The following is a 15,595-nucleotide window of genomic DNA, read 5'->3' as shown; positions in this document are numbered from 1 at the left end:
CCCCAAAGTCCTCAACCTGCCCTCCAACCGGAGCAAACTGACCGAGCAGAATCTTCGAAATGGGCTCCGCAGCTGACCTTCAACGACCGAGACATCAAAGCTACTGATTCGGTTGTTGCCGAAAAAGATCATCTATTGGCTTTTAATCTGGCCAAAAGTGTGTGCCTCCCCAAGGACATGGAGCACCACCTCAAGCAATTGAATACCGAGATGAAGTCCATCCGGTCTACATCGAAGTCCATGATTTTGGTAAGTAGCTCTGTCCGTTTTTTCTTGTTTGAATTTTCCAACTTTTACTTCGGCTTAAGAGAAGTCTTCGTTTTGTCAGGCCTTACAGAAGAACAACATCACATACAAGAAAGTCCAAGAGCTTAGAAAAACCACAAGGCAGGCAATGGCGGAAGCCGAGGCAAAGGTGGCCGAGCTAGAAGAAGCTGAAAAGAAAATGGCCGAGATGCAAGCAGAGAACGGCCGACTTGCCGATCTGATTAATTCGGCTGAAGCGGAGAAGCAGAAAGCCGCCATCGCTATGAAGGACAAGTATCTGCGGGAGTTGGTGAAGCTTGAGAAGAGAAAAGACACCGAAATAACTTTACTCAAAAAGAGCACGGAGGAAGCCGAAAAGGAGGGGTACAAGCAAGGTTATAAGAAGGCAGAAGACGCCTATGTCAAACAATGCGACGCCGCCAAGGAGCTGTTCTTCAAGTGCGGCTGGAGGGCGGCTGTGGAGAAGCTCGGTCATGATCAACAGACCGAGGTCTTCGACCCTCCAGCTTACTTTATACCGAAGTCCCTTGCGGAGTATGCAGACGCCTTGCAACAAGAGTTTCTGGAGGACTCAGATTCTGATGACTCCTCTGCTCCTGAAGACATTCCGGTTGTTAGTGCAGACCCATCACTTCGGTTGGAGCCCATGGTAGAGGACCCACCTGTTGATCAGCCAAATGAAACCGTGGTTCCAACCGAAACCATCCTGGCAACTGAGAGTGAACTTCCTCTTGAGACCGGTCTTCAAGTTGATGGTGATGCGGCTTTTGACGCCGAAATTGAAGAACTTTTTTCCTGATTTTTTCTCTTTTTTTTTGTTACCTTTTCTTTGTAACCGGGCTATGTTCCTTTTGTACTTGCTTTTCAATGAATGAAAATTTTGTTGACTCTTATTCCGGTTTCTGATTCATATGCTTGCACTTGTAATGTCTTCTATTTACTCCAACTGTTATTTCGGTTTTATCTGGTTAAACTATGCTTACTAGCCAACCACTCCTTAGCCGATACAATCACTTCGGCTGAGGAGTACAAAGTGTTTAATCCAGCCAATCCAGTTTCAGCCATACCCCTACTTTGGCTGAAGAGTAACAAGAGTTGGTTTATTCCAGCCAACCACTCTTCTGCCTTGCACTTACTTCGGCTGAAGAGTAACAAGTGTTGGTTTATTCCAGCCAACCACTCTTCTGCCTTGCACTTACTTCGGCTGAAGAGTAACAAGTGTTGGTTTATTCCAGCCAACCACTCTTCAGCCATGCACTTACTTCGGCTGAAGAGTAACAAGAGTTGGTTTATTCCAGCCAACCACTCTTCAGCCTTGCACTTACTTCGGCTGAAGAGTAACAAGAGTTGGTTTATTCTAGCCAACCATTCTTCAGCCATGCACTTACTTCGGCTGAAGAGTAACAAGAGTTGGTTTATTCCAGCCAACCACTCTTCAGCCTTGCACTTACTTCGGCTGAAGAGTAACAAGAGTTGGTTTATTCCAGCCAACCACTCTTCAGCCATGCACTTACTTCGGCTGAAGAGTAACAAGAGTTGGTTTATTCCAGCCAACCACTCTTCAGCCTTGCACTTACTTCGGCTGAAGAGTAACAAGTGTTGGTTTATTCCAGCCAACCACTCTTCAGCCATGCACTTACTTCGGCTGAAGAGTAACAAGTGTTGGTTTATTCCAGCCAACCACTCTTCAGCCATGCACTTACTTCGGCTGAAGAGTAACAAGAGTTGGTTTATTCCAGCCAACCACTCTTCAGCCATGCACTTACTTCGGCTGAAGAGTAACAAGAGTTGGTTTATTCTAGCCAACCACTCTTCAGCCATGCACTTACTTCGGCTGAAGAGTAACAAGAGTTGGTTTATTCCAGCCAACCTCTAAGTTAGTTTTTTCCAGCTAACTTAGAACAATGCTAGCAATATACCTAATCTTTACTAAGGCTAACTTTTACAAAGAACATCTTGTGCTGAAAAGAATTGCTTGTTTTATTGAAGGAAGAAAATATTACATATGTTTGAAGAAAGAAAAGCTAAAAGTAAAATAACTTGAGATTGGCCGTGTTCCATGGCCTAGGGATTGCTTTGCCATCCTTGTCTTCTAGGTGGTATGCCCCTTTGCCTGCTAACCCAACCACCTTATAAGGACCTTCCCAGTTTGGGCCTAACTTTCCATCTCCTGGGTTTGAGGTGTTTCCCATTACTTTGCGCAGTACCCAATCTCCAATCTTGAATTGTCTTGGATGGACCTTTTTGCTGTATTTTCTGATTAACTCTCGTTGGTATGAGGCGATGTGGACTAGTGCTCTTTCTCTTCTTTCTTCTGCAAGGTCGAGTTCTAAGGCTATGGCTTCTCCATTTAAGTTTGGATCAAAATTTTCGCTTCGAATTGTGGGGAGGCCAACTTCTAGTGGGATTACTGCCTCCATTCCATAGGCTAAGGAGAATGGTGTTTCTCCTGTCGATCGTCGAGGTGTGGTGCGGTAAGCCCATAAAACGTGAGGGAGTTCATCTGCCCACTTGCCTTTTGCCTTTTCTAGCCTTTTCTTTAATCCATCCAAGACGACTTTATTTGATGCTTCTGCTTGCCCATTTGCTTGAGGATATGCCGGTGTAGAATTGTAGAACTCTATCTTGTACTCTTCACAAAAGCTTCTAAAGATTCTGCCGTCGAACTGAGTACCATTGTCTGAGATTAGTGCTTTTGGTATGCCAAATCGAGTGATGATATTCTGCCAAACAAACTTCTTCACGTCTTTTTCTTTGATTGATGCTAATGCTTCTGCTTCCACCCACTTTGTGAAGTAGTCTGTTGCTGCGAGAAAGAATTTTCTGCCGCCGGGCGCTGTTGGAAGTGGTCCTACTATGTCCAAGCCCCACATTGCGAAAGGCCAAGGGCTAGTTAATGGTAGGAGTTCTCTTGCTGGTTGATGTATTTAGTGCGCGAATTTTTGGCATTTCTCACACTTCTTCACATATTTTTCTGAGTCCGCTTGCATATAGGGCCACCAATATCCTTGCGAAATAGCCCTGTAAGCGAGCGACCTTCCCCCTTGATGACTTCCACACACCCCTTCGTGTATTTCGAATAAGAATGCTTCTACTTTGCTGGGATGAACGCACTTGAGGTAAGGCCCAGAGAATGACTTCTTGTATAATGCCAAAGATGGAGATAGCCAAAATCGCTGCGACTTTGCCCTTATTCTGTTGGCTTCTTTTTTCTCTTCTGGTAGGATGCCGTCCTTTAGGAACAGGATGATGGGATCCATCCATGAAGGGCCTAATTCTGTGCAACATACTTCTTCTGCTTCGGGGTCTTCTATGCTTGGTCTTGGTAAGAAGTTGATGAGTAATGGATGAGGGATTGATGTATCTGCCATTGAGGCAAGGCCTTCTAGTTCGTCCGCTCGGCTGTTTTCCTCCCTGCCAATTTGTTATATCCTTACTACATCAAACTTCTTGATTTCTGTTCTGACTAACTCTTGGTACTTGGCCATTCTGTCATCCTTTGCTTCGTATTCGCCAGAAATTTGGTTTACCACCAGCAGAGAGTCACTGTATACCATTAGTTCGGTGGCCTTTATGTAGTATGCTGTCTTGAGTCCTGCGAGAAGCGCCTCGTACTCCGCTTCATTGTTGGATGTTGGGAAGCCAAGGTTGATTGCTTGTTCTACAACCAGACCGTCTGGAGAGGTGAGGACTATGCCAAGCCCTGAACCATGCCGGTTGGATGCTCCATCCACAAAGAGCTTCCACATCTCTCCAACGAATAACTTCCAGCAAGTGGAAGGATCAGATGATGTCGTGGGGTCAAGAATGGTGTTTTCTTCAAGGTCCATGTTGGCTGTCTGCCCTTCGTCCTCTATTTGAACTGCTGGTGAGCCTTTGTTTGTCTCTTCCTTGTTGTCCTTAGTATAGTCTGCCTTGGTGTTTGATTGACTACCTTCTACTAAGGGTTGCGCTATTCCGACGTCAACTTCCGTCCCTAGTTCGGTTGTGTCAGTTAGGTCGACTGGGCAGATATGATGACTTCCAGGAGTAAACTCTGCGACGAAGTCTGCCAAAGATTGGGCTTTTATTGCGGTCTTGGGTTGGAACTTGATGTCGAATTGTCCCAACTCTACTGCCCACTTCAAAATTCGCCCACTAAAGTTCGCCCTTTCAAACAGGGCTTTTAGTGGAAAGGCTGTGAGGACGACTATGGTGTGGGCGTGAAAGTAGTGCGCCAATTTTCTGGATGCCATCATTAATGCTAATGCTAGTTTCTCTAAGGGCAAGTACCTTGTTTCGGCTCCCAACAATGTCTTGCTGACATAAAAGATGGGCAAGTGTTGTATTCCTTCTGCACGAACCAACACTGCGCTGACTGCGTGCTGAGAGACTGCCAGGTACAAAAAGAGTTCTTCACCAGGTACTGGAGTAACAAGTAGTGGTGGGGAAGACATGTATTCCTTCAAGCTTTCCAGAGCTTGGTCGCATTCTTCATCCCACTCAAACTTGACTTTTAAAGCTTGGAAGAATGGTCGTAGTCTGTCTGATGACCTGCTTATGAACCGGTTGAGTGTAGCCGCCATACCGGTAAGATGCTGCACTTCTTTGACTGAGTTTGGTCTCTCCAACTCTTGTATTGCTTTAATCTGAGAAGGGTCTGCTTCTATACCCCGGTTGGTCACAAGGAAGCCCAAGAATTTGCCAGATCCAACTCCGAATGCGCATTTGGATGCATTGAGGCGCAACTTGTGTTTCTTCAAGATCTGGAACATCTCGCCTAAGTCTTTAAGATGGTCATTCTCATCCTTGCTTTTGACCACCATGTCGTCGATGTAAGCCTCCATTGTTCTGCCTAACAATGGTTCAAACATCTTGGTGACCATCCGTTGGAATGTCGCCCCTGCGTTCTTTAGGCCAAAGGGCATGACCTTGTAGCAATATAACCCCCTTGGTGTTGTAAAGGATGTGACCTCCTGGTCTGGTTCATGCATGGCGATCTGGTGGTAGCCTCTGTATGCATCCAGAAAGCTAAGTCGGTTATGCCCTGCCGTTAGGTCCACCAGTTGATCTATCCTTGGTAGAGGAAAGCTATCTTTTGGGCACGCCTTGTTGACTGTTTTGTAGTCGACGCAGACACGCCATTTACCATTCTTTTTTGGCACTACGACTGTGTTGGAGATCCATTTTGGGTAGTGCACTTCTCTTATTGCTCCTGCCTCCAGCAGGTTGCCTACCTCTTCTGCCACTATTTCGGGGTGGTGGAGTGCTGATCTGCGTGTGCGTTGAATGACTGGTCTGGCGGATGGGTGGACATTGAGTTGGTGACTGATGAAGTTTGGATCAATACCTGGCATGTCGTAAGGCGTCCAGGCAAACACTTCGATGTTAGAGGTCAAGAATTCCAAGACCTCTAATCTCTCAGTGCTGGACAACGATGAGCCAAGCAAGAAGAACTTATCCGGGTTCTTCTCATCTATTTTTACCTCCACCAAGTCCTCTACCGCTTTCTGATCAGCCTCTTTACTGACGTCCGTGAATAGTTCATTACTTTCTGGTTCTTCCACCGAATGAACATATCCTTTGGCAGCGCGGCTGCCATTCACCATGGCGAAACATTATTTTGACATGATCTGATCTCCATAGACTTCTTCAATTATACCGGAGTCGTTGGGGAACCGCATTACCTGATGGTATGATGACGTTACCGAACGCATGGCATGCAGCCATGTTCTGCCCAAGATGATGTTGTAAGTGGAGGGGACCTTCAATACCTAGAACTCCACTTGTTTTGTTACGCTTCCTGCTCTGACCGGAAGAATTATTTTGCCGACGGGCCATTCTGGCATGGAGTTGAATCCAATTAGGGGAGAAACTGCAGGCGCCAAGTCTTTGTCTTGTAGTTTCAACTGTTTGAATGTTTCGTAGTACATGATCTTACATGAACTACCCTGGTCGATCAGAATCCGCTTGATGTCAAAATCTTTGACTCGGAGAGTGACAACCAGAGCATCATTGTGAGGACAGTATATTCAATCCAGGTCTTTATCCGAAAAAGACATGACGTTTGTTGCCTCTGTCTTCCCCTTCTTGATGGCAGGTTGGGCACTTAATACTTCCCTAAAGTGCTCAGCCTTCTTGATTGATCCTCTGAGCTCGCATACACACTCAGGTTCAAAGACTCCATGTATTACATTGATGATGCCTTGTGGTGGGGCGTCGATCGGCATCCCATTGGGGTTATTATGATCCTGGGGGGCTGGCTGTGTCCCTCCTTCAATATATTTGTCCAAGTGGCCTGCTACCACCAGTTCTTCCAAGTGTTGTCTTAGTGGCGTGCAATTCTCAGTTCGGTGCCCCTTTTCTTTGTGGAAGGTGCACCGTGATCTGTCGTCATAGTCTTTCTGAGCTTCTCCCAGCTTGGCTGGCCACTTGACAAAAGGCTCATCTCTTATTTCGCTCAGAATCCGATATATTGGTTTTTTGAACATCGTTGTTATGGCAGTGCGGATTCTCAACCATCTTTTGTCTGGGTCTTCTCCGTTATCTCGTCTGCCACGCCCGTTTTTATTCTGCCGATCTACTGCATTGACCTTTGCTGAGGCCTTCTTTTCTGGTACTGTAGTTGCACTAGATTTTGCTTTGGCACCTGCGCTATCCTCTTCTACCCTGATGTGCTGATGCACTCTTTCCATCAGGGCCTCCATGGTGAGGGGTGGCGTCATGGTAATCGAATCCCTTAGTCTGTTCCCTACTGGTAGGCCTCTTTTATATTGCGCAATGGCTAGATTGGTGGGGCAGTCTCCAATCTGGTTGAATGTCTCCCAGTAGCGACTGTTGTAAGATCTGAGGGTCTCTTTTTCACCCATGTCGATGGAGAGTAACTGGTCTATCTCCACCGGCGTTTTAGTGTTTGTTCGAAACCTTGTTACAAATGCTTCCGCCAGTTGAGCCCAGGAGGCTATGCTGCCTTCTGGGAGTTTCTCGAACCAAGTCAAGCCCAAGTCGCCAAGGCTTGATGGGAAGAGTATACACATTAAGGCCTCGTTTCGCCTGTACACAGCCATGACTTGGCGAAAGTGGCTCAAGTGTGAATACGGGTCCGTCTTCCCTTCATATGTAGTGAATTTCGGCTGAAGGAAGCCTGATGGTAGGGGCGCGTTTTCGATTGCTGGAACAAACGGCGAAGTCTATAGTCTTGCCAATGCTTTGTCCGTTGGTTCGTAGGCCGGTCGCGGTATTGGCATTCCAACCTCGACGCTTCCATGCGTCCGAGGAGCCAACCGCTGTAAGGCCGAAACTCGTTGTGGATCCCTTGCCCTGGCATCCTCCTTGCATCGTGCTTTTTCTTCGAGTACGGTTCGTAAGTCGGATGACCTGGGCAGCTCTGTCTGTCTAGATCTGGTCTGGTGTGAATGTGAAGGCCAATACGTGCTTCCTTCAATGTATGATCTTTCGGATCTCGTCCTCTCAGACCTGGAGTGACGAGTCCTGGAAGATAAGGAATGAGTGTCGCCTGTCCTGAGGCTTCTGCTCCCTCCTTGGGAGGGTGTAGTATTCCTACTACGATTCTCTGAGTGGCGAGGGGGCGTCTTGTGCTTGCGCCCCTCTCCTGTCGCCACATCTTTAGTCTTCATCTGGCGTTTCAAAGCCTCCATGTCCGCCGCCATCTTCCGAATTAGTTCATCTTGCTCCTTCACGCGATCTTCCAGGGCTTGAGGATCAATCCTCCTCCTTTGCCTGTCAGGACTTTGAGAGTGACGAGGGCTGTTATTCCGCCTTCCCCTGCCACTCCTCCTGGAGTTATGTTGTTGGGGCTCCAGATCTACCATAGGAGGGACAGAGGGCAATCCTTCTCGCCTTGCGCCCCCGTCTGGAGTTAGCCCGTCGACGGCGGACTGCGGTAGTTCTTCAATGTGTGCCATTGATTGAGAAAAGGAGAAGCTTAGTCAAGAGGTTTTTGTTCTTGTCTGTTTGTTCCCACAGACGGCGCCAATTGTACGGGGAGGAAATAATTCTCCTCGTATAATCCTGTTGACCAAGTCCACGCTCCTCCGTACGACGTCGCTTTACCACCTGAAAACACAAACGTGAGCTAGCCGGCGGGTATGTGCCGGAAACCTCTCCGATGCCTAAGTCAGTAAGCTTGACAAATAGACAAAGTTTTATGTTCTCAGAAAGAATTGTGTTCAATTACCTCCTCCAAGGTGATGCTTGTGAGCTTTTATAGGTTTCGAGTGGCATAATCCTAGTAGGACTTTTATTTCTCCATGCAGAGTCCTCCTAGGATTCATACTCCTAAGGATAATGCTTATCCTTTTACACCCTTCCCCACTGCTTAAACCAAGTGGGATGGTTTTCACTTTGGCCGAACTACTATATGACCGAAATAAGCTTGGCTATGCAGAGCCACAGAGAAGGCCGAACTGTCCTTAGCTCGGTCTTCTCCTCCAACTCCTTATCTCGGCTTTCCCCTGTTCAACCATGGTGTGTTTAGATCAAACTTTCAAGTAGCAAGTTCTGACCGACCTAACCAAATTATGACACGACCGGACTAAATGCAAGGCCGGACTTACTTCAAATTGCCACCGGACCGGAGTTGCTTTACATATTCTTGAACCGGAGTAACCACACCTCTCCTGGGCCGGAATAACTACACTTCTCCTGGACCGGAGTATCTATGCCTCTACTGGGCCGAAATAACATTACGGCTTCTTACCGATTCCTTCACACTTTGGGCCACAGGGCCCAACTCACAGCTCGGCCCAATTCTTTCCCAAAAATTACCCTCTCAAAATCCATGTATAAATGTTGAGAATAAAATTGTAAGACGCCCAACTTAACTCGCAATTAAAGTCTCGTTTGGCAATATCACTTTTTAGCTTAAAAGTCAAAAAGTTATCAAAAAAAATTAAAAAGTCAACAATCTATATCAAAAAGTCAATGATTCTATTTTCTTTCTACTTTTTACACTTTTTTTTTTATAAAAAATCAAAAAGTCATCCCAAACATACTAATTTTTTTATTTTACATCATATTTTAACTAAAAAACTAAAAAATTACTAAAAAAAATATGTTTCCAAATGAGACCTGAAAGTACTATGGCATGTCCCAACAACTTGCCTCAACTTCTCGTGTGCAGGCCTGGCCCTGACCATAGGCCCACAAGGCCATGGCTTAGGGCCCCTCGAAATAAGTCCAAAAAAAGGGGCCCCTTCTATTATAATTTAATGTAATATATTAGGTATGTTTTAAGTTCAAAAAAAATTTTAAAAGGCCCAAACTAATTTAAAATAAATTGGTCCATTAAAAAATTAAAAGGTCCAACACTGCAGCCCAACAAAGTAGCAATTTGAAAGGCCCAACAATTAATCCAATTCTTAATTCCTAACAATTAAGGGCCAACAGTTAAGGCCCACTTTGACAGCAGCTTAAAAGGCCTATCTAATTTCTAACCCTACTACCTTTCCTTAATCCAATTTTCCCTACAACTTGTTTGATAGCACACCAGCAACCCAAGCCAACCAAGCAACAAAGTAGCAGCACACGACGGGGCAAAGCAGCAATACATGTATTTTTTTTTTCTTTCTATTCAATTAATTAAATATTTGTCTTGTCTTTTGCTCAATTAATTGCTATTATAATATTGGTATTTACATCATCAAGAAGAATTTGTTTAAGTTTAATAGTTCACATCACATAATTTAAAAGTTTTGTGTTTTGTTAAGTGGTGGTGGTACTATTGTTTTGAATTTTGATCCAAAAAAATATTTTGGTTTCAGCTCATCATGACTCTTAATAGAAATTATCCGTCTGAATTCGCAAAAAGAAAAAAGAAGCAAAGAGTCGAAAAATTAGTCGAGTGTCAAAGATGAGCTATTGTAATGCTAAGTATTTTTTGTGATTTTAATACAAATATTTTGTCCTTTACCTTCTTTTTTTTTTCATTCAATGAAAAAAAAATATGAAGGATCTCAGAAATTTATTAATTGATTATCGACTTTAGGTCTCGAAAATCTCAGGACCGAACCTGCTCGTGTGTGAGAGAATAGAGAGGAAGGGCTAATTTGGTATAGGCAAACATGAGAGAATAGGGAGGAGATAGATTTGACTACTTTGAAAATATGCAAGTTGTGTGTAGATTTTAAATTTGTAAAAAAAATAGAAAGATGAAAGAAAAAATTAAACCAAATAAATTTTGGTCAAAACTAAAATCGCTTGCTTTAGAGACTATAAAAACAGGTTTAACTTTACTTAAATCACTACTTAAACACAAAGTTTTGAATAAAGAAATCCACTAAATATAATTAATTATTCACATTCATCCCACATAAATGAATAATCCAAATTCATAAAAATATACGTGATGTTACTTAAATTAAAAAATTAGACTCATTTTTTAAACGTAATCATCTGACATTGCCTTAGAATACATAAGCAACTCTCTCTCATATGTTTTTTAATTATCAACTAATCATCTTATTTATGCATCATTATATATATATATATATATATATTTTTTAAAAGTCTAAAAAATATACTTGTAAATCTTTTTAAGGGATAAATTTTACGTTGTGTTTGGTTTAGTTACGGAATTATAATTCCACCCTCATATTCCAAGGCTTTGTTTGGATGTAGTTTTCTAAAATTGATTCCAACCCCACATTTCAAAACACATTTCAGAACATGTTTGATAAACCAAGAGTTTTTGAATTTTGAAAAGAACAGATTGGGTCTACCTGGTCGTCCACCCGGACATCCACTCAGATGTCCAGCCAGTTGACCAAAACAATGTATTTTTTTTTCAATTACAACCTGTTATTAAAAAAAAATTATATTTGTTTTTGATAATTTTTTAATATATAAATTATTTTTTTAGACCAAAATGACAAATTATTTGGCCATTTATTTAAAAATAACAAAAAAAATAAATAAAAATTAATTTGTCACATTAATTTTTAAAAAATTAAAAAAAAACATTTTTAAACAAAACAATTATTTTACAAAATTTACAACCAAATATACAATCAAAGTAATTTTAAAGCACTAGCTAAATATTTTTTTTAATATTTTATATAAAAAATATTTTCAGAATTTTTTAAAACTTTTTAAATAAAAAAATTATTTTTTTGAATTGAATTTTAAAAAAAGTTTGGTTATGGACTTTGAACAGAATTTTCAATAGAGTTTTGAGTTGTGTGAAAATTTCAATAGAATTTTGAATTGTGTGGTTGGTTATGAGTTTTAAGTTTTTTAATTAAGTTTTGAAAAGCCTTTTTAAAACTCATAACCAAATAATTTTTCTCATTTCAAAAATTCAATATTCAATTCAAAAACTCAAAACCAAATACATTTTTTATTTTCAAATCATGATTCAACAACTCACAAACTCAAAATATAATTTTATTCAAATCATGATTCTAAAACTAAACCAAATGCAACCTTACACTTTACCTTTTTATGTTTGGCTACTTTTTCATTTTAGCCCTTAATTTTTTTTTTCTTCACTTTGACTTTTTATGTTCGGTTTTGGTTGGTAGCTCGAAATTTAGGGGCCCGAATGCCCCTAAATTTCCATATAAGGCAACAAAAAAAAAACAAGGCAAAAAAAAAAAAAGAAAAAAAAAAACAAACTTATCCAGAAAAGGAAATTAGGGCCATTAGGGCCACTGTTTTTAGGGCCACAATTCATTTTCCTTTTATATTTTAAGTTTTTCTCAATTTACTCTGAGACCCCTAATAAAACTCTCCCAATTATATGACATGTTAAGTATCAACTTTTGATTCGTCACACACTCAACTATGTAGGGCCCAACAACATTGCCACATCATTGTACGTGAATTAGGAGATCTCAATTGTGAATCTCTTGTATTTCTCTTAAAAATCAGCTACTAAGACCCGAGCCCCTGTCACATCATTAAGAATGATTTTAGAGGTCACGTTTTAGGGATCTCTTTTATTTCTCAAATAAATATTAAAACGTCAGTCAATGGTGATTTAAGATAATATGGAAAACATATTATACGATTATTGAGAGAGAAATTTTGAAAGTAAATTTGATTCGAGGATGCAATAATGTTTTAAAGGGTTACATCTTTTGGAATAATGATATATAAACAAAAAAATTTATATAAAATTTTTATACATAATGACGTGGCTTTTACTTTAAAACAAAACACCCATAAAGATGGCTAATATTTACAACACTGCCACTGCTACATCATCCTTGCAGTATTTTATGTATGAATAAAGTTTTTCCTGTCTTTTGTTATACTTAGGCCTCGTTTGGGAACAGGCTAATTTAGTAGCTTTTTGGCTATTTGGCTAAAAAAGTAGGTAAAAAAAATTTATATGTTTGGGATGACTTTTTGGCTAATTACGAAACGATGTACAAAAAGTAGAGAGAAAAGAGAATTTTTTACTTTTTGGTATGAGTTGTTGACTTTTTGGCTAAAATGGTAACTTTTTGACTAAAAAGATAAGTCCCCAAACGGGGCCTTAATTTCATCTCGTCTGTATCCTTAAGTATTCATGTATAAGTATCTTTAATTCTAGGAGCCTCACTTTTGGAATGTTAATGATTATGCAGTGGTTAATGCTCTGTTCTCAGGAGGTGTTTATGTATTTTTTTTTTTATAAATAATTTATTTTTTGCCTATTTTTGTGATGTTAAAAAATCTTACAATACACGTTTCAAAAAATATATTTATATATACATGATTCATATTCCGATTTGACAACTTTAATGTAGTTTGATGCTAGTGCTGGTAGTTCCTAATTATTTATTTTTTTATTTTTATTTTTTTTGTGGTACTGCAGCTGGTTTCTGAGAGTGTGAAGACAAAGCAGGCACAGAGCTTTCTTCTATCTGAGAAGCAGGAGTAAGCAAAGAAATTCCAGCGGGTTAACACAACACTAGAATCTCTGAAGTTGAGGATTGCTGACAGCGAAGAGCAGGTAAGGTTTCCGAGTGATTTATAAACAAAGTTGCCTCTTTATCTTCCTCCAACCTAGTTTGGAACTCTGCAGATGAAAGTTTGCATCGATGAAACTCTAAAATCTACTCAAGAAGATAGACACCTTGCAGTCAACCTGGAAATTGCGAAGTGGGAATTGGCAGATGCTGAGAAGGAATTGAAGTGGCTGAAATCCGCTGTTTCTTCTTCTGAGAAAGAATGTGAGCAGATACAGAGAAAGATGGATGAAATCCAAATGGAACTGGACCGTGAAAGGTGTTAAATCTTTTTTACATTTTTACTTTTCAAACTTGGGCATTTCAATTAGAGTGATGTTATATGTTGCAAACTTGTGTCTGATAATTCCAAGCGCAAGCATGCCACTGGAGTTTGGGAATATAATCATTGAATTTTTTTGTGAAGTATGAGAAAAATTTCTACGCAATCATTGCCTAAGCCAGATTCTCCATTAACTAAATCGAGTTCCTGAAAAACCAGGAGCGAGAGGAAGAAGCTTGATGAAGAGCCCATGGAATTAAACATGAAGGTTGCCAAGATGAGTTCTGAAAATGGTGAGGCTGCAAAACAGAAACTCCAGGATGAAATCAAGGATTGCAAGGCTATTCTCAAGTGTGGTGTGTGTTTTGATCGGCCAAAGGAGGTAATGTATACGTGGCAGGTTACACATTTAAACAACTTCACTTCTTTTATTTGTTTAGATTTGGATTCGTGACATTCCATTTTCTAATGCAGTCAAGCTGTCTTGTCCATCTGCCAATGCTGCTGTTCTTAAAGCAAATTAACTGTGTTTTTATATATTTGTGTGTGGTAATTGATTTTGGGTTATGTTTAATTGGCAGGTTGTAATAGTTAAGTGCTATCATCTATTTTGTAATCCCTGCATTCAAAGAAATCTAGAGATCCGCCATCGAAAGTGTCCTGGCTGTGGAACTGCATTTGGGCAAAGCGATCAGAGAGGGGCAAATATCTGTATAGTTTCCATTAGCTTTGGGGTTATATAGCTAGTGAATGCATCTAATGGTGGGAGCCTGGAGCCCAAATCCTTTGAAGTTGTCTGTTTCTTTGCTGTCTTCCGGGGTCATGGCGTTCCATGTGCACTAGGAAAAAAAAAAAAAAAAAAGCCAAAAACAAAAAAAGAAGAGAGAAATTTGTATTATTTTCTTGATGGTGAAACTCTGAAGTGTTTGTAAAGCTTATTGACTACAGTCTTGACAGGTGAAACTGAAGTGTTGACAAAGTTTAGTGTTTTACAGGTTTTTTTTTTTTTTTTTTTCAGTGAATTTCTACTTGTTAGATGGTTTTTATCCAAAATAGATCAAGCATAGTGACAGCATTTGGAAATGCACCACCAGATTGAATCTATGTTTGAATAGATTTTATTTTTATTTATCATACTTTAAAAAAAAAGGGTTTATTTGAGAAAGTGAAATTATTAAGTATTGAGGTTATTACTGAATTTCTAGTGCTAAACTAGGGTATTTGGCCTAGTTTGTGTTATACTGGTGTAAGGTTTAAAAATACTAAATATTATAAGTCATTTTTCACATTTCCAGTCATTTTTAAGTAGTAAGTGATTAAACTTCTAGTCAATTGTGCTTGATAGCGATCGCTAAGATGATCTCTAATGGTTTATCAAATTTAAATTTGATGAAAAATTTATTTTTTGACCTGTCAACGGTTCATCAAATTTAGGATTTTTTAAATCTTTCATCAAATTGAGAACAACTGTGCATTTTATCAAATTATTATTTATTGTCATTGGATTTTCACTATTAGATATCCCTCAGATGACTATTTCAAGACAAATATTTATAAGAAAATTTCACTGCTCAATTGACCGGTGGTTTGATGAAGCTTTAAAACTTTCTATTGGAACATTTGATATCAAAATGAGTTTTTACTCAAATTTTATGGAAAAAAATAAAATAAAATACACCATTGGAGATGCCTTAATGCCTTCCACCTTAATTGCATTAACAAATTAGGCAATGTTTTAAAATTATAAATGGCTGCCTAGTTATTAAAACGTTCAACATTTATTATTAAATTAAGATTATTTTTTGTTTTTCATTTCTCAGTTTTTGGGTTAGCGGAATAAAATTAGAAATTAAAAAGGTAGTAAAAAGAATAATTGCACAAAAATATAGTGGAGAAGGTCTAGTAGAAGAGAAGAAGCAAATATTTTTGGGTGAGAATTGGTTAAAATAATTTATTAAAAGATAAAATAGATTAAAATAATTAATAGGAGCGTTTGTGATTTGGTTGCGGTTGGGGAATCTCCATTCCGCCATCTTTCTGCTGGATTGGCGAATTGAAAAAAATCAATCCGCATCAGTCTGCCGAATTGGTGAATACAGATTGAGTGGATTGG

General features: G+C 40.1%; 1 protein-coding gene across 1 annotated transcript; it reads left to right on the top strand.

The window, feature by feature from the left end:
• Window positions 1-13,240: 13,240 nt before the first annotated feature.
• LOC114277080 (E3 ubiquitin-protein ligase BRE1-like 2) lies at window positions 13,241-14,409 on the top strand. Its single transcript, XM_082899811.1, has 3 exons — window positions 13,241-13,479; window positions 13,702-13,864; window positions 14,064-14,409. The coding sequence occupies exons 1-3, from the start codon at window positions 13,277-13,279 to the stop codon at window positions 14,223-14,225; spliced, it is 528 nt and encodes a 175-aa protein (XP_082755937.1). The 5' UTR covers window positions 13,241-13,276; the 3' UTR covers window positions 14,226-14,409.
• Window positions 14,410-15,595: the final 1,186 nt, after the last annotated feature.

The sequence above is a fragment of the Camellia sinensis genome, chromosome 12 (genome assembly GCF_055761805.1).
Source record: "Camellia sinensis isolate YWXY chromosome 12, ASM5576180v1, whole genome shotgun sequence".
NCBI lineage: Eukaryota > Viridiplantae > Streptophyta > Magnoliopsida > Ericales > Theaceae > Camellia > Camellia sinensis.
The sequence above is the reverse complement of the archived record's forward strand: the minus strand, read 5'-3'. Positions and strand labels throughout refer to the sequence as shown.